This window comes from Scyliorhinus torazame, chromosome 7 (genome assembly GCF_047496885.1).
Source record: "Scyliorhinus torazame isolate Kashiwa2021f chromosome 7, sScyTor2.1, whole genome shotgun sequence".
NCBI lineage: Eukaryota > Metazoa > Chordata > Chondrichthyes > Carcharhiniformes > Scyliorhinidae > Scyliorhinus > Scyliorhinus torazame.
This window is the reverse complement of record NC_092713.1, coordinates 42,878,175-42,898,682: the sequence shown is the minus strand read 5'-3', so window position 1 is coordinate 42,898,682 and position 20,508 is coordinate 42,878,175. Positions and strand designations below refer to the sequence as shown.

General features: G+C 45.1%; 1 protein-coding gene across 2 annotated transcripts in view; it reads right to left on the bottom strand.

Annotated features, from left to right (window-relative positions):
• Positions 1-20,508, bottom strand: part of szt2 (SZT2 subunit of KICSTOR complex) — a 292,175-nt gene that overhangs the window by 93,559 nt on the left and 178,108 nt on the right. For both annotated transcript variants that reach the window (XM_072510616.1, XM_072510617.1), the window contains 4 exons: positions 12,854-13,036; positions 11,193-11,384; positions 3,722-3,903; positions 3,355-3,536 (listed from right to left, as the gene is read on the bottom strand). In XM_072510616.1, coding sequence (XP_072366717.1) covers positions 3,355-3,536; positions 3,722-3,903; positions 11,193-11,384; positions 12,854-13,036 — 739 coding nt within the window. The remainder of the gene's footprint in view (positions 1-3,354; positions 3,537-3,721; positions 3,904-11,192; positions 11,385-12,853; positions 13,037-20,508) is intronic.

The window sequence follows — 20,508 nt, the reverse complement described above, 5'->3', positions numbered from 1 at the left end:
GGCAGCATATTAGACCAAAACCCAAATAAATTGTTTCCTGATCTTCATGGACAGTTTTCATGATTTAAGGGGTTAAACCTTTGTCGACCACAAATATGGCCAACCAGGAGAGCAGGACACACCCAAATGGGAATTCTTATCTACCCAATCTGAGGGAAGATCGGTAGATGGATTCATAGAGAGAAAACAAGTGCACTGGCTTGCCAATAGCAAAAACCTTGTGGTCCAGGTCTCAAATATAATTTTTATTCCCATTCCTGGCAGCATTTCAAGCTGCAGAAAATTACAGAAACATCGAAAGTAGGAGCAAGAGGAGGCCATTCGGCCCTTCGAGCCTGCTCCACCATTCATCATGATCATGGCTGATTACCCAACTCAATAGCGTAATCCCACTTTCCCCCATATCCTTTGGTCGCCTTCGCCCTATGTGCTATGTCTTGTGAGAGTACCTTTAAGACATGGATGTTTAAGCAATGTAATTTAAGAAAACAGTGATGTCAGAGAGTGGGTGGGGCTGAGCTCAGGTCAGCCATTTTGCAGTTTAGTTTTGCAGTTGGAAAAAGAGCTTGTGTGTGTCTGTGTATTTCCAGAGAGCTGCAGTTTAGTTTTGCAGTTTGAAAAGAGCTGGGTGTGTGTATGTGTTTTGCAGTGAGCTGGATCTCTGCCATGAAAGACTATCTCTGGATCATTTGGGTGATTTAAAGTAAAGCCTGATGTGATTTTGTTTAAAGGTGTTAAGTTTCTTGGAAGTTTGAAGGAACATTTTAAGGAATTATTTACTGTTGCAATATTTTCTGAGTTATCTTTGAAGTAAGGGGTGTTAAGAGATCCAATGTTTATTTAAGATGTTAAGTTGAGTTCATGGAATAAACAGTGTTTTGTGTTTAAAAACCCACGTGTCCATAATTGAGATCCCACACCTAGGGACCAAGCCGTGGGCTAGGAAAAACAACAAATCCATTAATGGGAGAGGTTGGTTGAACTCCATGATACATTTTGGGGTTCTGAAAACGCCTCGCCCATAACAGTTATATCTAACTGCTTCTTGAAATCATACAATGTTTTGGCCTCAACTACTTCCTGTGGTAACAAATTCCACAGGCTCACCACTCTCTGGGTGAAGAATTTCTTCTCATCTCGGACCTAAACGGTCTACCTCGTACCCTCAGACTATGACCCTTGGTTGTGGACACACCCACCATCGGGAACATCCTTCCTGCATCCACCCTGCCTAATCCTGTTAGAATGCTATAGGTTTCTATGAGATCCCTCCTCATTCCTCTGAACTCCAGCGATTACAATGCCAATCAATTCAATCTCTCCTCATACGTCAGTCCCGTCATCCCAAGAATCAGGGCGGTCATTCTCCGACCCCCCACCGGGTCGGAGAATGGCCGTTGGCCGCCATGAATCCCGCCCCCGCCGAAGTCTCCGCTCCCGGAGATTGGGCGGGGGCGGGAATCCGGCCGCGCCGGTTGGCGGGACCCCCCGCTGGATTCTCCGGCCCGTATGGGCCGAAGTCCCGCCCAGGAATTGCCTGTCCCGCCGACGTAAATCAAACCTGGTATTTACCGGCGGGACCAGGCGGCGTGGGCGGGCTCCGGGGTCCTGGGGGGGGGGGGGCGCGGGGCGATCTGACCCCGGGGGGTGCCCCCACGGTGGCCTGGCCCACGATCGGGGCCCACCGATCCGCGGGCGGGCTTGTGCCGTGGGGGCATTCTTTCCCTTCCGCCTCCGCTACGGCCTCCACCATGGCGGAGGCGGAAGAGACTCTCCCCACTGTGCATGTGCGGGAAACTGACAGCGGCCGCTGACGCTCCCGCGCATGCGCCGCATTTCCGCGCCAGCTGGCGGGGAAACAAACGCCATTTCCGCCAGCTGGCGGGGCGGAAATCCCTCCGGCGTCGGCCTAGCCCCTCAATGTTGGGGCTAGGCCGCCAAAGATGCGGAGCCTTCCGCACCTTTGGGCCGGCGCGATGCCAGTCTGATTGGCGCCGGCTTTGGCGCAGTCGGCGGACATCCCGCCGTTGGGGGAGAATTTATCCCCAGATCTGTATGGTTTCAATTTGTTGATATGTCACTCACTGGCCTCTATCTGCATCACTAAATAAACACCAACATTGGCAGTGGCCATAAATAGCCCCCATTGCTTACAGCGGCCACACATTCGTGCTTACATCATTTGCCCATTGCTGGTAAATGTGGCAGCGTTAATAATATTAAAAACTGTACAGGTCAAAGTTAAGTCCTCTAAAAGCCTATAATGATCGAGTTGCTGCCGCTTCCTCCAAGCTATTTACACCGGTACTAAATTTATGGAAACCATTATAGGGCAGCACGGTGGCACAGTGATTAGCACTGCTGCCTCTCGACGCTGAGGACCCGGGTTCGATCCCAGCCCCGGGACACTGTCCGTGTGGAGTTTGCACATTCTCCACATGTCTGCATGGGTCTCACCCCCACAACCCAAAAAGATATACAGGGTAGGTGAATTGGCCACACTAAATTGCCCCTTAATTGGAAAAAAAGAATTGGATACTCTAAATTATTTTTTACAAAAAATCAAACCATTTTAAATAACAAAAATGAAACTGCTGTAGAGCTTGTTGTCTGAGTGCTGAGTAACAGGATTTCTGCACAAGCCTAATGTACTGAAGTTGCGGTCAGTTTCAGAGAGGAACTGATGACAAACGCTGTCAGTTTGCCATCACCTCAACTGCCTGGTCCAGCCCACTATTTCTCTTTCGATATCTAATTGGACTCAAATTCACCCGATTTCCTTCTTTGTTGGTCGTTCTGTTTTTATCACGATCCTAAAGTTAAACTAATTAAGGAGATAGACTGCTGGACCTGAAGTTCATACCACACCGGACCAATATCAATTGACATTTCCAGCAATTTGATTAATAGAAGCGTACAAACAGAAGCTTCAGGTACATTCTGAATTCTCCCTCCATGTACCTGAACAGGCGCCAGAATGTGGCAACTAGGGGCTTTTCACAGTAACTTCATTGCAGTGTTAATGTAAGCCTACTTCTGACAATAAAGATTATTATAAATTTCATTCACAGCGCTCACTTTGAGTTGTGCTGCTCCAGTAACGTGTGGGCCAATATCTTTCAGAAATTAATACTTACTAAGTGGGTGATTCAAATACATTAAAATAACGCTGTGGAGTGAAGAGGGTGAATGGAAAGTGACCAAGCATTTGGTTGAACTGCCCGAAATAACCGGCCCACCTAATACAGTTTAATTGTCATCTTTGCAATTGATGCCTATTGTACAGGTAAATTTTTAGTGCCATTCGCTCAACATAGCCAACTAACAGGATGGTCCAAGTAGTGGGGACTCTACCTTCTTGAAGCAGCCTGCCTGTGTGTTTGCTCTAGTTCCACTGTGGATGTTCGGTCGTGACTTGAAGACTGCTTCAAATGTTCTGTTTTGTGTCTGCGACGAATGCGACTGTCATCGGTTCTTTCCAGAACAATGTCATCTGTAGTCTTAGGGGTGCCAGTGTCGGAGAAGTCAGTCTTACTCTGAAAAATATAAAGATTCCCAGTCACTTTTCACCTCAGGGAAGACCGTCAATCTGGCTCTGTAACACACTGTGGCCTTGCCACCACATTTGTGGTGTGGTGCGAGTGCACACGATTCACTCTGTTGCAGTAACATTTCAATGCTTTGGGTGTAACATTGGAGGCCACCATGTTTCGACACTCACCAACATATCCCAGAAACTACGTCGGCCTGTCTTGCTTGTTGGAGTGGTGGATTCAGAGTTACTTGAGTTGGAGGTTGGAACAGGTACAATTTGCACAGGTACAGGACTGCTTTTATTTCCAGTTGCACCGGCAGAAAGGATTGCCATTTCCTTAATCTCTGACCCTGACCTGCTGAACCGACCTGACCATCCAGAAAGAAATATACAGGTTAAGAACTGATTGTAATGTGAAAGCCATTTGAAAAATACATTGGCACTCACTCCACAGGAGGTTGAGGAAAGCCTTTGAAGTACAAAAGGCTCTGAAAGGAGTCATTGATAAATTCTTGATTTCTCGAGGAATTAAGGGCTATGGAGAGAGAGCGGGTAAATGGAGTTGAAATCAGCCATGACTGAATGGTGGAGTGGGCTCGATGGGCTGAATGGCCTTATTTCCGCTCCTATGTCTTATGGTATCAATTTATCAGCAACAATATTTGCATTCAAAAAGCACCTTTAATGTAGAAATACATCTCACGGTATGTAATCGGATGCCAAGACATAACCAAAGCACTAAGAGGCACGGCCTAAAGCTTAGTCAAAGGGTGTTTTATAGGAGAGGGAAATGGAGAAGGAGGGTTTATGGAAGGCATTCTAGGACGTGGGAATCGGTGATGAAAGGAGGGCATGGGTGCACAAGACCAGAGTCAGAAGATCAGATGAATAATTATGGGGTTGCAGTAGGCTATAGAGATAGGGACAGGGAAAATTATGAAGCACTTTAAACATAACTCTAAAACTTTGAAATTGGAAGCACCGGCAGATCAGGAACCAATACCGGCCAGAAAGGACCGGATTTTAAGTGCAATGCAGTATGAGCAGCAGAGTTTTAGATGAGCTGAAATTCAATCTATCCCACTTGAAAGTGCAACGTTGCACCTTTTCCATATCAATAAGCATTTACAGTGTTTCGGCCCCCTGGGTTAGCGCACGGTCAATTCCAGCCCCACTTGACCCGGAATCGCAACACAATTGAAATTAATAAATAATTCTTAGAAACACACCCGGAGGTTTTGGGCTCTTAGCTTCCCGACAACTACAGTCACCAGATTTGCAAATTTAAACACAATTAATTTTATTAATAACAGCAACTATAATTAAATATGCAGCAAATACAACAGATTAACTATTATCTAATTCCTAACCCCCCCACTTAAAACTCACCTCACCCTCTACACACACACAAGACAGACAAATACAGACAGGAGAAGAGTGGTGTAAAAATAATAATGAAAGTAAAAAGAGAAGAATCTTTGTTTCAGGTGGTTGTTTCCAGCACACCTTCCTTCAATTTAGGCTTTCCAGTCTATAATGGTTTCCACTGTAGATTCATGAGGTCTCTGCAGTTTCAGAGGGACAGCAGCTTTTCTGAAGAAAACACGTGGGAGAAAGAGAGAGAGACTCGCACAGCTCCTTGCCTCTGAGTGTCCTGGACCCCAACTGCCTTCCCGTCTGGCTCTCCGTAAATCATCCTACTCAGGCAGGACCCAATCACGGCCTGTTACTGGGCAGAATACAGCCTTTTGGCCAATTCATCGGCTACCAGGCAACCAATTGAACGGAGTCCCACCGATCTCTTGGGTGCCGAAAAGTCTGAGTTTGACGAATGTGATATAAAATAGTTACTTTAGAGATACTAGTTAATGTAATGTAGAAATAAGCCACTTTGATTCTGGCAGTTAGGGACAAAGGGGTTTGGGACCGCATGGAAAAAGCAGGAAGAGGTGTGTCTATGAGAGTGATGCTGCATTGATAGGGGCCAGAGAAAGGGATTGGAAGTGAGCCAATCAGAATAGATCGAACAGGTCAGGAGGGACATAGGCTGACCTATGTCCATCGAGTATGTGAAACTTGATACCATTTGAATTGATTTTGCAGAGATCCCTTTGTCTTTTAGTCAGTCGTTTTTCTGGGGTGTAAGAGGCTGGATGTCTTTTACGTTTCTGTAAGATGATTAAGCTTGCAAGCTAAATAAATAACTTCTTTTTACGTGCGAATCCGTCTCAACTTTTATTGAGGCCAGACTGACAGAGAAAGAAATTTGGGGATCTACATTTGGTGCCGAAACCCGGGATTTCTCTGGGCGATCCTGATCCAACTGCGAAATCAGAATTAGACTGATTATGAACAGGAGGATGGGGAACAAAGGGCCCTCAATGTAGAACTGGAAAACGACCGCGCATTGATTGTCCCCCTCTTCTTATCGTCTGATTAGTCTGGTCACTCGCGGTTGGCACAGAAAGACCGCCTCGACGAAATCACAGGTCAGTCTGGGGATTAGCACTTTAATTGATGGGATTTCATATTGTTGTTTCGGCTTGGGTTAGGGTTTTGGGCTGATGGGACTTTAATAATGAAGGTTCAGTCTATTATATGGGTTCAGAGGCTGATGTGACTTCATTAATGAAGGTTCAGTCTATTATAAGGGTTCAGAGGCTGATGTGACTTAATTAATGAAGGTTCAGTCTATTATATGGGTTCAGGGGCTGATGAGACTTCAATAGATGGAGGTTCAGTCCAGTATAACTGTTTTTAAATCTGAAGATGGTTCAACTCTATGTGTGAGTGTTTTAAATATATAGTTGATTAAGCTAAAATTGTCTCCTTGGACTGTAAAGTTCCGAGGTCTAGTTGAGATTGTGAGGAATGCTGCATATTGGTTGAAGCAGAAGTCTCTCAAAGGGTTAACAGCAGCAGGCGGAGTTGAAAACAGACAGTGCTTCTCACTCAGGCTTTGAGATAACAGCAGCAGCCATAGTGTAATCGGATACCTTTCCTTTGAGTCAGTGAACACCAGCAAAGTTACGTTTTGAATTAATTAAAGGAAACCAGTGGGTTTCTCCACCTCTTTGATAAAAGTTATTATTTTCGAAAGCAATTGATTGAAATTGCCAGAATCTTAAGTTTTACTTACTTGAAATAAGGTTTATCTCATTTTATCTGGAGATTAATAGAAACTTAAAGAAGATCATGGACACCATTTTAAAAAGTGTCAATCTGGAGATGATAGTTGATTTTGCTAATACTTATGTGTATGTAAAAGAAAAAAAAAACTTGTTAAAAGAAAAATTGTTAAGATAAAGAAATAATTAAGTTGTAAATGTTATACAAGTTTGTGTTAAGCAAATTGTAAATTTAGTTCTGAGTTGAGATCAGAGCTAAGCTTGCAAGTTGCAGTAATTCAATTTGAATTTTCAAACATTTTTAAGTTTTAAAAAAAAAAGAGAGCAAATAGAGAAAAGGACACAGATCTTGAATGCGTTGAATAGCACATTTCAAAGGCCCATAAATCTTTCTGTTATCTTAGACCTAAAACCTAGGAAGATTGACGAGCCAGAGGAATTTCTGGAGCGTTTTAATGAAATCTACCGGGGGCAGTCAGGCGATTTGCTGTATCAAAATGGTCAGAATTCCCCTCAATACTGTGCTATGTTAATGCATTGCCTACCACCTTCTGTGGTTACTGCTGTGAAATGTAATAACATGAATTGGGCAGAGAACGACGCTTCCCAGATGGCAAGGGCAGTCAGATTTTACTGGAAGGAGGGTGTAGGCCAAGAAGGAGGCTCAGTTACAAAGGTTAAGACTGAGTATGTAATGAAAAAGGATGATCTGCGACCCCAACAAGCGGCAGAAATGGTAGTTTACCTGCAGGAGCTCCAATATAGTGACTTTGGGTGGGTGGATCAGCGAAGAGGAGGATGAGACAACAGTGCTATATTTCTATCACCCCCCCAGTGGTGGACGTTAGACGTTGAACAGTCACTGCATCACATTACCCTGGCCTATGACAGAACTGGACGAAACAGGGAGTTGGAGGACAAATACCGGCCATTACTTGAGACCGAATGGCCAGTCAAGGTTACAGCCACAGTCACGGGAAAAGAAGGTACAGCCGATTTTGTTACAATATCACCACATTTACGGCCACAGTCAGCTTCGGTAAGCCCTCATATTATACGTCAGGTCCATGACCAGTACCATGCCAGGGATATGGGGCGAATGGTCAGCATCTTACCGCAGCTCGTCAGAATAGGTATGAGATATACCTTTTGAACAATCCACGTCTGACATTTAAATACTGTACCACTATCAATCCAGCCTGTTTTTTTAGTGGTCCCCCTGTCCATGAAGACGCACCTGGCCACGACTGTTTAGCCTTGATTCAGGAAACTACCACAATAAGGGGCGATTTGAGTGACATTTCGTCAGAACAACCTGACATGATTATGTGTGGTCAAATATCCCACCGGGGTTTAGTTAATGACCTACTGCAGGCCCTCCTTATGCCCGCGCAGATTTCCGTTATTAAATGCGCTGCCCACACGAATGGTACAACCCCAGTTGACGTTGGTAATGAACGAGCAGATCGTGCAGCGCGCACAGCCGCACAAATTCAGCAAGTGATGGTGCCTAAAATGTTAAGTCAGACTAAACGATCTACTATGAATATGTCTGCTTCTGACAAGCGAATGCCAACCATCCAAGACGTCATAAGGTTACAGGAGGACGCTCCTGAGAGTGATAAACAAATGTGGAAACGGTTAGGTTGTACATATGATTCTGTTTCCTCTTTATGGACCACGCCTGCACATCAGACTTGTATGTCTGATGCGCTGGCTTTATGGGTCATTGAATGTGTACACTTTGCAACTCATTGTGGGGCTCGAGGGACTAGTGATTTGTTGCTGGACACTTGGTGGCACCCTAAAATGCAGGGGTTGGCCCAAAGTATCAGTAATCGGTGTTTGATTTGTCAGCAATATAACACCGGAAAAGGTATCCCTTGTGGGAAGGGGCAAACCCCGTTGCCCAGTGGTCCCTTTGAGACGCTCCAAATGGATTACATTGAGTTGGAAAGGTGTCAATGTTACAAATATGTTTTGGTCATTGTGGATGTGTTCAGCAGATGGGTCGAGGCGTATCCGACTATCTATAGTAAAGCTGCTCCTGTGGTTAAAGTCTTGATGAGGGAAATCATTCCCCGGTACGGTATACCAGCTCAGTTAAGTTCTGATAATGGGCCTCATTTTATTGGACAAATTAACAAGGAGTTTTGCTCCCAGTTGGGCATACACCAGCAGTTACACTGTGCTTACAGACCGCAGGCGGCCGGGTTGGTTGAGAGACACAATCAGACCCTCAAAACTAAATTGGCTAAATTAAGAGCAGACACGGGACTGACATGGCTTAAGTTGCTCCCCGTTGCCCTCTTCCAGCCGCGGGTTACACCTGCGGGTCCAGCCCGGCTCTCTCCGCCGAGATTCTTTATGGCAGGCCTCTTAGAACTCCTTGGAGCCTGCAGGTTCCCAGACGGGTTCAGTTTCATCAGATGACTGAAGAAATGACCACCTATGTTCTAGCCCTTACGCAAGTGCTCAAGGAACTCCATGGCCCAGTCCGTGCGGCTCACCAACCATTGCCCCAGTACCTAGCTCACTTTCAGTCCAGCCCGGTAGTTATGTCATGGTCAAAAAATTGGACTAGGAAGGGGTCGGAGCCGCGATGGGACGGGCCCTTCCAAGTTCTCCTTACCACCCCCACAGCAGTTAAAGTGGAGGGGCGAAGTGCTTGGGTCCACCTACATCACTGTAAATTGAGTCCATCTCCACTACTGTAAAAGGTCGGATACTAACCTGCCTCCCTTCTCCAGTGCTATTTTACAGGTGTGGAGCATGATGGAGTGGCTACGCATCGTCTGTCTGATATTTGGCCTCACTTCGCTTGGCGTGTTATTGGCGATGGATATGGAAAAGGGGAATATTATGTATCTGTGTAGCCCCAACCAATCTACAAGGATACATCACCTATGCAAAGGTGATGTTCTTCGCTGCCCCCATATACGAGGACATGGTATCGACTCATGGAAGGTCATCAAAGTTAAGGAGAATGCAGGAGTCATGAAGCAGCTGCACCGGTCCCGGCGATGGGAAGGGAACATTATATGGACATTGCCTTGTTTTTGGAATACATGTAAATTTGATTTTGGATGTGTTAAAAGTGGTACAATAAAGGTAAAATCAGGCTGTCAGAAGAGTGTAGGAAGAGACCATGAGAAAGAGAAAGGGACTAGAGAGAGGACGGGGCGTGTGAGAAGGGAAGTACAGCTAGAACGTAGGTTACCGGGAGATACACTTAAGTTAGTTAAAGGCCAAACTGAGGAAAACCCGGGTAGTAAACCTTGGGAGCCCTCGGGGCAATAACCAAGGAGTTGTCTCAGCTACGGTTGTTTGCAATGCAGAACCGGTATGCTCTTGACTATCTTCTGGCCCGTGAGGGTGGGGTATGCGCCATAGTACAGGGCAAGTGTATCATGGGTGTTCAGGACTTGACCGCTAACATTACTAAATTTATGGATCGCATACGGGATCACTTGGACGGGATGCAGGATCCTGACTCTTGGGGTAACTGGGGATTTGGAGGATGGAAGGACTGGTTGATAAATATGGCCATGTATCTAGTGGTAGCTATTGGCTGCATCTTTGTGGGCCTGGCCATCCTTAAATGTGTGATGGGTAGAATGCGGGGTGCACTAGATCAGATCACCGCCCCAATCACCGAAAAAAAAAATTTAACTGTTAAAATCCATGAGGGTGAGGCAGATGAAGGGGGGCTAAGACAGGAATTGGAAATGCAGCGACGGATCTTTTTAGATGAGGAACCGTAGCTATGGATTGGATAGTTCGGTTATCATGGAATGATAAACGGAGGGAATGACGAATGTGATATAAAATAGTTACTTTAGAGATACTAGTTAATGTAATGTAGAAATAAGCCACTTTGATTCTGGCAGTTAGGGACAAAGGGGTTTGGGACCGCATGGAAAAAGCAGGAAGAGGTGTGTCTATGAGAGTGATGCTGCATTGATAGGGGCCAGAGAAAGGGATTGGAAGTGAGCCAATCAGAATAGATCGAACAGGTCAGGAGGGACATAGGCTGACCTATGTCCGTCGAGTATGTGAAACTTGATACCATTTGAATTGATTTTGCAGAGATCCCTTTGTCTTTTAGTCAGTCGTTTTTCTGGGGTGTAAGAGGCTGGATGTCTTTTACGTTTCTGTAAGATGATTAAGCTTGCAAGCTAAATAAATAACTTCTTTTTACGTGCGAATCCGTCTCAACTTTTATTGAGGCCAGACTGACAGAGAAAGAAATTTGGGGATCTACAAGTTCTGCTGTCCAAACCTAGCACAGTGCGCTATGTTGCAACTTTTGAATTCCTCATTTCCCCTGCTCGACTTAAAGATACATGTCCATTAAGCATCTATGGATCAAAATGATAACAGCAAAAATAAAGAAATGGGAAATAAAGAAATCAACAGGAAGGGCCCTTATAATGGCTCTGTTAAAAATGGCGTTGAATACCTGGTTATTCACATAACATTCTTTTGCTATCCTGTATCACATTGATGAGTGAATCTTAAACTCTTACCATTCGTGTCACTCTCTGGCGTTGACATGACTGGACAGTATGACTCAACACAGAGTGGGCACTGGAGCATTCGAAATTCCATTACAACATCACAAAGAGCATGACGGAGACCATTCTGAAGTTTATCCGTAAGTTGCAATAGACTGATGTTTCCCTGTTCCCAGATATCAAAGCGTACAAGTGTGTTTGGGTCTAAGGAGATAAAATAGTGATTAAACTCTTCAGTTAAGAGGTTCAGCTGTCCAAGCAATCTAGGGATGGTTTGTTCTGTCCACACTCTGCCATGTGCACCTGTATGTGTTTGTATGCTGTTCAGTGACATCTTTGGTGAATTGCTTACATCTGAATTCTTAAAGAAGGCATGCTGTATCACATTGCTGCTCAGATGCCACACTGCATTCTGCGCATGAGACACCTGGGAGAAAATTTGACAAGTGCTAACTGTTCGCATGAGTTAAGTAAAGATCTAGTCCCACTGAAGTGGAACCAATCCAAGGCACTAGCAAATCTTGAAAAAATAAAAGGAAAGGACAAAATCAGTAAACTATGGACCTATTAGTCTCACATCAGTGACACACAAAATAATGAAATGAAAATTAGCACCAAATAAAAAAATGGTAGACGGGGTGGTTTAAGAATATTGCCTGACCAATCTGCTTGACCATCATCATTCTGCAGGTCGGCACTGAGCAAAGATCTAACTGGAGCAGCCACATAAATAATGTAGCTACAGGGCTATATCAAGGGCAGGAAATTTGTCAGCAAATAACACATCTCTTGATACACACCTACAAACCAAAAATCAGGAGTATGTTGGAATTCTTGCCGAGACTGGCGCAGTTCCAAAAACCTTCAAAAAGCTTGGCACTCGCCAGATCAAAGTCCACTTGATTGGCACCCCATCCATTACCTTGAACATTCACTCCCCATCACCAGCGCACACTGGCTACAGTGCGTACAATCTACAAGAAACTCTACAGCAACTCTCCGAGCTTTCTTCAATGGGATCTCCCCAAACCAGTGGCCTCTAACACCTCAAAGAACCAGGGCAGCAGGCACACGAGAAAAACAGCAGCTTCAAGTTCCCCTCCGAATCACACATCATTCTGATTTAGACACATAACAGAGCTCCTTCATCATCACTGGGTCCAAAAAACTGGAACACTCTCCCATCAGTACTGTCGGAGTGCTTTCATCACACAGACTGAAGCACCATCACAGGCAGCTCACCGTCACTTTCTAAAAGGCAAGGTGGGGTGGCCAATAAATGCCCATATTGCCAGTGACAACCCCATCTGGTGATAGCATAAATTGATGGCTTTCTTAAAAAATGAATAAACAGCAGAACCATCCAAACTTGGAAGGACAGCAGGGAATTCCCATGAGTTACATCCTATTGTCAAGAGTACTGAGTTACGAAGAAATGTTGGAACAATTTGACTTTTCATATTTTGAGAAGGGGCAATCGAAAGGTGGTATTGAGGCACACATATGGATTACAAAGTGGATTCTTCAATAGTACTACTAATATTAAGAAAGTGTATTTTTGGGCATGTCAATGACACTCACAAGGAAGTATTTAATTTCCATCCCCAGTTATGTTCAGGGCATGAAGCACCAACATAATATATATACCTATTTGAAAATGCAGAGGTAGTTACCTGATATTTTTCCTTCAGAGCTGCTCTCAGATCTGGAGACACTGGTCAACTTGTTGAAGTCTGCCTCCTGAATGAGATCCATGGAAAAGCTTAGTTTGGAAGGGTCAGTTTGTTCTTGCTGTTGCATTGTTGGTATGGGGTTTCCATGCTGATCCACAACGGATAAGGCGATACAGGCAATGCCTGGGGGAAACACAGACCAAATAAAATGATTCTGACCAGAACTTGGCACATGGATAAAGCTCTTAAAGTGATATTGAAGCAAATATGTTCCCTGAATGTCTACTCTAGTTCATCAGGCCAAAATATCTCTAGATTATACCACTGTCACCAAACCTTTACAGCTTTCTTTGCTTTTTACTTGACCATTGCTCTTTCTTGACCATTCAAATATACTGTCCCAGTTCAACCCAAGTTATCCAAAGAATCTGGACATGAGAGGTAGTCAAAAGTCAGTGCACAAAGACAAATACTGTAAGCTTTGGTACTCGGGTGACACTTCAATTTGGAGAATGATCATTTGCTGTTTAAGTTGTCTCTACTCCAAAGATTGAATTCCACGAGAAACATACACTGAACCCCCACCTGTAGAAATGCATCGACCCAATTCCACATATTAGCAGTTAAAGAAAGATCAATGTGGGTTGACAAAAAAAATTCAGGGTTGCTAAAGAGGGATTTTCAGCACATGCAGGTCAAAACAAACCATATTTAATAATTGAAGAGGACTCTGGGTATGTGGGTTATGGAGTAGCAATACTGTCATCATGTTAATACCCTCTGTTAACAGCTAGCCACAGGCACACTAAAATAGTAAGTAAACTGCAATTTCAGTCTTCAAAATAGTATTGAAGAGAATTGAGATGTATAATTCCATCATCCTATCATTCAGTAAGCGATGTTAAAACTTATAAGAAGACTATTATGGAAGGGTGGAGGAGCAATGTGGCAGTGGGCATATTTCTATGTACCTTGTTAATTTCGGAGTACAGGATCAATAACTCCAAACTCACTTACAACATAACTTGATAGCTATCCTGCACAATGGATTCAATAGTCTGTTGACTAAACTGTTGCTGAAGCTCACCATATTTAGGAACATAGAAACATAACTCGTATCCTTAGACGGTGACCCTGGTCCTGGACGGCCACCCCCCCTCCCCCCCCCCCGCCCCGTCCCCCCTCTCCCCAACAGGAACATCCTACCTGCATTTACTCTGTCTATTCCTGTTAAAATCTTATAGGTTTCCAGGAAATCCCACTTCATTCTTCTTAACTCCAGCAAATATAATCCTAACCAATGCAATTGTTCCTCATATGTCAGTCCCACTGTCTCTGGAATCAGTCTGGTAAACCTTTGCTGCACAGCCTATATAGCAATAACATCCTTCCTTAGATAAGGAGACCAAAACTGCACACATTATTCTAGGTGTGGTCTCACCTAGGCCCTGGATAATTGCAGCAAGACATCCCTGTCCCTGTACTTCTATCCTCTCGCTATTCAGGCCAACATGCAATTTGTCTTCTTGATCGCCTGCTGCATTTTCATGTTTACGTCCAGCGACTGGTGTACGAGGACACACGGGTCTCTTTGCACATTCCCCCCTCTCAATCTATAACCATTCAGCTAATAATCTGCCTTCCTATTTTTGCTTCCAAAGTGGATAACCTCATGTATCCACATTATACTGCATCTGCCATTCATTTTCCCAAGAACTCAACTTGTCCAAATTGCACGGAGGCATCTCTGCATCCTCCTCACAGCTCATCCTCCCAGCTAGTTTTGTGTCATCTGCAAATTTGAAGATATTACATTTAACTCCCTCATCTAAATCATTGATATATATTGTGAATAACTGGGGTTAGGGTCCTAGCAGTGATCCCTGCTGTAGCCCAATAGTCACTTCCTGCCATTCCTACTCCTGGTTTCCTGCAACCAACCAGTTTTCTACCCATAAACTACCTCCAATCCCATGCGCTTTAATTTTACACACTTATCTCTTTAGTGGGACTTTGTCAAAAGCCTTCTGAAATTTCAAATGAACCACATTCATTGGCTCCCCCTCGTTAACTCTACTCATCAGAGCTTCGGAGAATTCCAGTAGATTTTGTAAACAGGATTTCCCTTTCGTAAATCCACGCTGACTCTGTCTGATCCAACAACTATTTTTCAAGTAGAATTATCATGAACTCTTGCGTTTTCCACACTAATGACGTCAGGCTGGCTGGTCCATAATTCCCTGTTTTCTCTCTACATCCCTTTTTAAATAGTGGGGTTAGATTAGCGACCCTCCAATCTGTAGGAACTGCTTCAGAGTCTATAAAACATTGAAAGATGACCATCAATGCAGCCACTGTTTCTAGGGCCAGGGATGTAGATTATCAGACCCTGGATATTTATCGGCGTTCAATATCATCAATTTGCTCGACACCATTTCCCCACTAGTACTGATTTCCTTCAGTTCCTCCCACTCACTAAACCCATGTGTTACCCATGATTTCTGTTACGTTATTTGTGCTCTTCTTTGTAAAGACAGAACCAAAGTATAGAATCATAGAATCCCTTCAGTGCAGGAGGCAGCCATTTAACCACCGAGTCTGTACCGACATTCCAAAAGAGCCCTCTACTTAGTCCCATTCCCTCGCCCTATCCCAATAATCCCACCTAACCTTTGGACACGAAGGGGCAATTTTAGCATGGTCAATCCACCTAATCTTCACATCTTTGGACTGAGGGAGGAAACCGGGGCACCCGGAGGAAGCCCACGCAGACACTGAGAATGTGCAAACTCCACACAGTCACCCAAGGCCAGAATTGAACCTGTGTCTCTGGCGCTTTGACTCAGCTGTGTCGCCCCATGTGTATGTATTTAATTGGTCAGCCATTTCTTTGTTCGCCATCATAAATTCGCATTTCTGACTGTAAGGGACCTACATTTGTATTCACCGATCTTTTTCTCTTCACATATTATAGAAGCTATTACAGTTAGTTTTTATGTTCCCTGCAAGCTTACTCTTGTACACTGGTTTCCCCATTCTTAAGCAATCCCTTTGTCCTCCTTTGCTGAATTCTAAACTGCTCACAACCCTCAGGTCTGCTGTTTTTTCTGGTTAATTTGAAGGCCCCTTCCTAGGAGCTAATGCTGTCTTTAATTTCTTGAATTGCCACGTTGCCGTGGTGGAGTGGCTTGAACGTTGGTGTGTTAAATGCCTGCCAAGGTCACACATGACGGTAAGGTAAGAGGGGAGGAACCAGACAAAGTGCAATCCAAAACAAGCCCTCAACGGTGAAACAGGCGGAAGATACTTGTATGGCATCAACGGCGGCGATGGTGGCTGCAGTAGTAGGGATGCCCAGTCGTCGAGGTTCCCTTGCCACTGGAACTGAACCTACCCTCTGTCAAAGACCCGAGGCTGGATTCTCCGCGCCACTCGATCCGCTGGCGGGATTCTCCGTTACGCCAGCCGGTAAATGGGGTTTCCCATTGTGGGGCAGGCCCACGCCGTCGGGAAACCCCCGGGCGCCGGCAAAATGGAGAATCCCGCCCCCATGTGTCTGCTGATGTGCAACGGCATACCCACGTTAAAATATGTCCCAAAGCAGGCGTCTATCTAGAGGAAACCAATACACACCCACACAGATGAGCCTTGTGGTGATCAGGGAGAGGTGACAGGGACAGGACGGTGAGATCTGGAAGTCCTTAGCTTTGGACCGGCACAAAGTGGGTGGAGTATGATTCAGTCACCTCATTCTTGGAACAGAAACAGGAGACAGTTTCAACAGCCTTCTTCCGGATCCACTCTGTTCACCCGGCATGGGGAAAGGACTATAAAACATGCCCTAAAAATAATCTGTTCCATTCCAACCTGGCTGGAAAACCGCATCCAGCAAGCTCATCTACCTGCGGTCAGAAAATCAAAGTTAACTTGAAATGTATGAACCTCCATGATAACGAGCAAAACAATCAACCAGAACAGAGAACTGCCCTTGTTGCCCGTGAATTTAGGAACTTCAACATTGATGTCTCTGCCCTGCAAAAGATTGAAGAGCAGGCGAAGGGTCACGAACCAGCAGGCAATGGTCATGAGCACCTATGCCCCAAACCTTGATGACAATGATGAGCCTGAAGAAGGCCTCTACTCCATCCTGGACACAATTCTCTCCAACATTCCCAAGGAACTTGGGGACTTTAATGCCAGGATTGGAAAGGACTCCCAACTCTGGAAAGGAATAACAGAAAGGCAGGAGTTGGGATTTGCAACTCCAACAGGGTTTTCCTGCTCACCAAATGCACGGAGCACCAGCTTGTCATCACTAACAAATACAAAAATTCCACCAAAAATACAAGTTCAAACTTTGTGGAGACGTCCACGATCAAACTACTTGCACATGATCGACTTTTGCCATTGTCCGATCCTGAGACGAAAAGGATGCGCTCATCACCAAAGCGATGACAGGCGCAGATGACTGCTGGACAGACAACCGGCTCATCTGCTCCTCTATGTCCATCAAACGTCACTACAAGCAGCGGAAGATGAAGAAACAGTTCAGGAAAATGATCAATGTTGAGCAGCTTCAAGAGCCAAGCATGCGAGTGAACGTCCAACAATGTTTTCTTCAAAATCTCCAAAGTGTCCAGTCTAATGGAGCGGAGGAAAACTGAAAAGAGTTGAAGACAACCATCATCTCAAGCTGTGAAGAAATAAATCAGCGACAAGACCAGGGAACACCAAGACTGGTTCAATGAGAACAACCACACCATCCAAGACCTCATCAAGAAGAGGAACGTTCTGCTCATCTAGCAAAAAGACATAACCAGCAAGACAAAGAGGAGAGCTCATCAATTAGCCAAGGTGGAGGTACAAAGAATAACTAGGGAAATCAAGAACCAATGGTGGACTGTGAAAGCTAAGGAGTTGTAACTCCTCGCTGACCAGCATGACACCCAGGGTTCTTCAGTGCTACCAAGGCAATATATGGACTCAACATCCTAGGCCTCAAACCAGTGCCGAGTAAGGACGGAACCTTCTGGAGAGGCAGAGAAAACGTCAGCCTACGATGGAGGGAACACAACAAAGAACTCTTAAACTGTGATACAATCACAGATGAGGGCGTGTTTGAGGAAATTTCCCAACTCCTTATCAATGATAATCTTGGACACCCACCAAGCATAGACGAAGTTGAAGCCACCATTAAACATGTGAAGAATGGAAAAGGCTCAGGGGTGGACGGGATTCCAGGGGAGATTTTCAAAATTGGAGAAGAAAATGTTTGTTTTACTCAGCACTGGATACACCTGGGAGAGGCTACTCCAGAATGTTGAAAGCTTCACGGGTTTTTGCCGTGCTTTTCATGTGGTATCACAGATCAGGTACATCAGCGTAGTCTTTTAATTTGGAGTCAGCTGTAAGTTAATAACTGACTTTCAGGCATCAACCTCAAAAGGAACTTTTCACCCGGTACTTCGCTTTCAAAAAACGAAACTTCTCCTCTCATTTGCCAGTACTTCACTGCATATAACACACATGGGCTTTCCATCCTATTTTGCATTGGCACAATTGACAAAAGCATACCTCAAGAAATGATCTTTATACTGCTTCTTTCCCAGAGTTAAGTTTCTTCTTTGTAGGCTGATAACCAGAGGCCCTGGAGCTCTGTACAGAGCGAACACTGTCTTGCCCTGGACTCTCCTGCGCAGCTCTCTTTCGCTGATTTGGTTGTGAGATCTTGTCCAGTAGATACACTGCCTACCAGAGTCTCTGGATGTCTCTTACTTTCAAGAAAACAACCCATCTTCACAGTCCTCTTTCCAGCAGCTGGAAAATGGAAGCAGCTCTGCTCTCTGATTTGGTGCCAAAAGCGTATACATGGAGTGCACTTGATGTCAAGTGTATGTGCAGGGCACACAGACCTGCTCTCTGCTGCCATTTCTGGCCAGAAGACTGCACATAGTCTTATTTCTTTTCATTTAAAAGGTGGCAGTGGGCGCTATTCTCAATTTTAAAACCGGTAGCGACAGTTGGGCACTGCTCCCACGATCTGGACCACTGCGGGAACGGCAGGACCGATCACTCCGCAACCATCCTGACACCTGCCAGTGGATCACGCCCCACATTTTGAACAACCCTGGTCTATAGGATGGATGGGAATCTTTCAACCTCAGCCGGTTAAAATCCAAGAAGAAAATAACGCTGCTGACTTCGCTCGTGGAACTACGGTGTGCAAATGACATTGCCATCTCCACTCTCTCAGAAAAAAATGTCCCAAGTCATGCTTGACACCTTTGCAGAAGCATGCTGAAGAATCGGTTTCACCCTCAACCTCAAGAAGACTCAAGTCCTTTACCATCCTGCGCCAAGGCAAGATCTGGGATCTTCCTCCATCAAGATCAATGGAGAAACCTTACCAAATGTGGGACATTACCCCTACCTGGGCAGTCGCCTCCCATCTAAGGCTGACATAGATTGTGGAGATCCAATGCATCCAATCCATGAGCGCCTCCTACAAAGGCCTAAGGACGAGGGTCTTTGAGGACCGCAACATTCGTGCTCACACCGAGATCCTCGTCCTACCAACTCTTCTCTATGGCTCAGAAACATACAGACGCCACCTCAAGACTTTAGAGAGATACCATCAACGCTGTCCGAGACAGATTCTCTCTCTGCATCAGATGGGAGGGCATGCAGACTAACATCAGCATCTTTGAAGGAGCCAAGAGCACCAGCATCGAGGCCATGATCATCTGAAACTAACTCTGCTGGGTCTGCCACGTGCTTAGGATGCCCGAGTCCCGACTGCCAAAGTTCAGCTTCTTCGCCCAGCACAAGGAAGGCCCCCGTACAAGAGGGCGACAAAGGAAGTGCTTCAAAGACATCCTGAATGCTTACCTCAAGAAGTGCAACATAGACGTCAATGCCTCGGAGTCCCTTGCTCAGAAGAGACCTACTTGGAGGAACCTCCTGATTGAAGGGCCACAATACTTCAAGTCCGCCTGATGGCACGAGGGGGCCCAGAAAAAGAGCCTAAGAAAGGAATACTTGCAATCTAGAGTCCAAAGGTCTATCCACCCCCCGAAAAACCGGCCAAGTGTACAGTCGAAGATAAGGCTCTAGGATCAGGCTCATTAGGCACACAAGGACCCACAGAACCCATGACAGGTAACATGGAGTTTATCAGGTGGACAATCATACTCATTAGCAAGTGATCGCCAAAGGCTATCTCTAATTTCCCTTGCAAGCCATAGTTTGGCCACTTTTCCTGTTTTATATTTGCACTAGACAGGAATGAACAAATGTTGTAATTCACCCATGCACACTTTGAATGTTTGCCATTGCCTATCCACCGTCATCCTTTTAAGTAATGTTCCCCAATCCATCATAGCCAACTCATGCCTCATACCATTGTAGTTTCCTTTACTTTGATCCAGGACCCTCATCTCAGAATCAACTACTTCACTCTCCAGCTTGATGAAGAATTCTATCATATTATGGTTGCTCATCCCCATGGGGTCTCGCACAAGTAGATTGCCAATTATTCCTTTCTCATTACAAAGTACTCAGCCTAGGATAGCCTGGTCTCTAGCTAGTTCCTCAATGTATTAGTCCAGAAAACCATTCCGTAAACACTCCAAGAATTCCTCCTCTCTGGTACTATT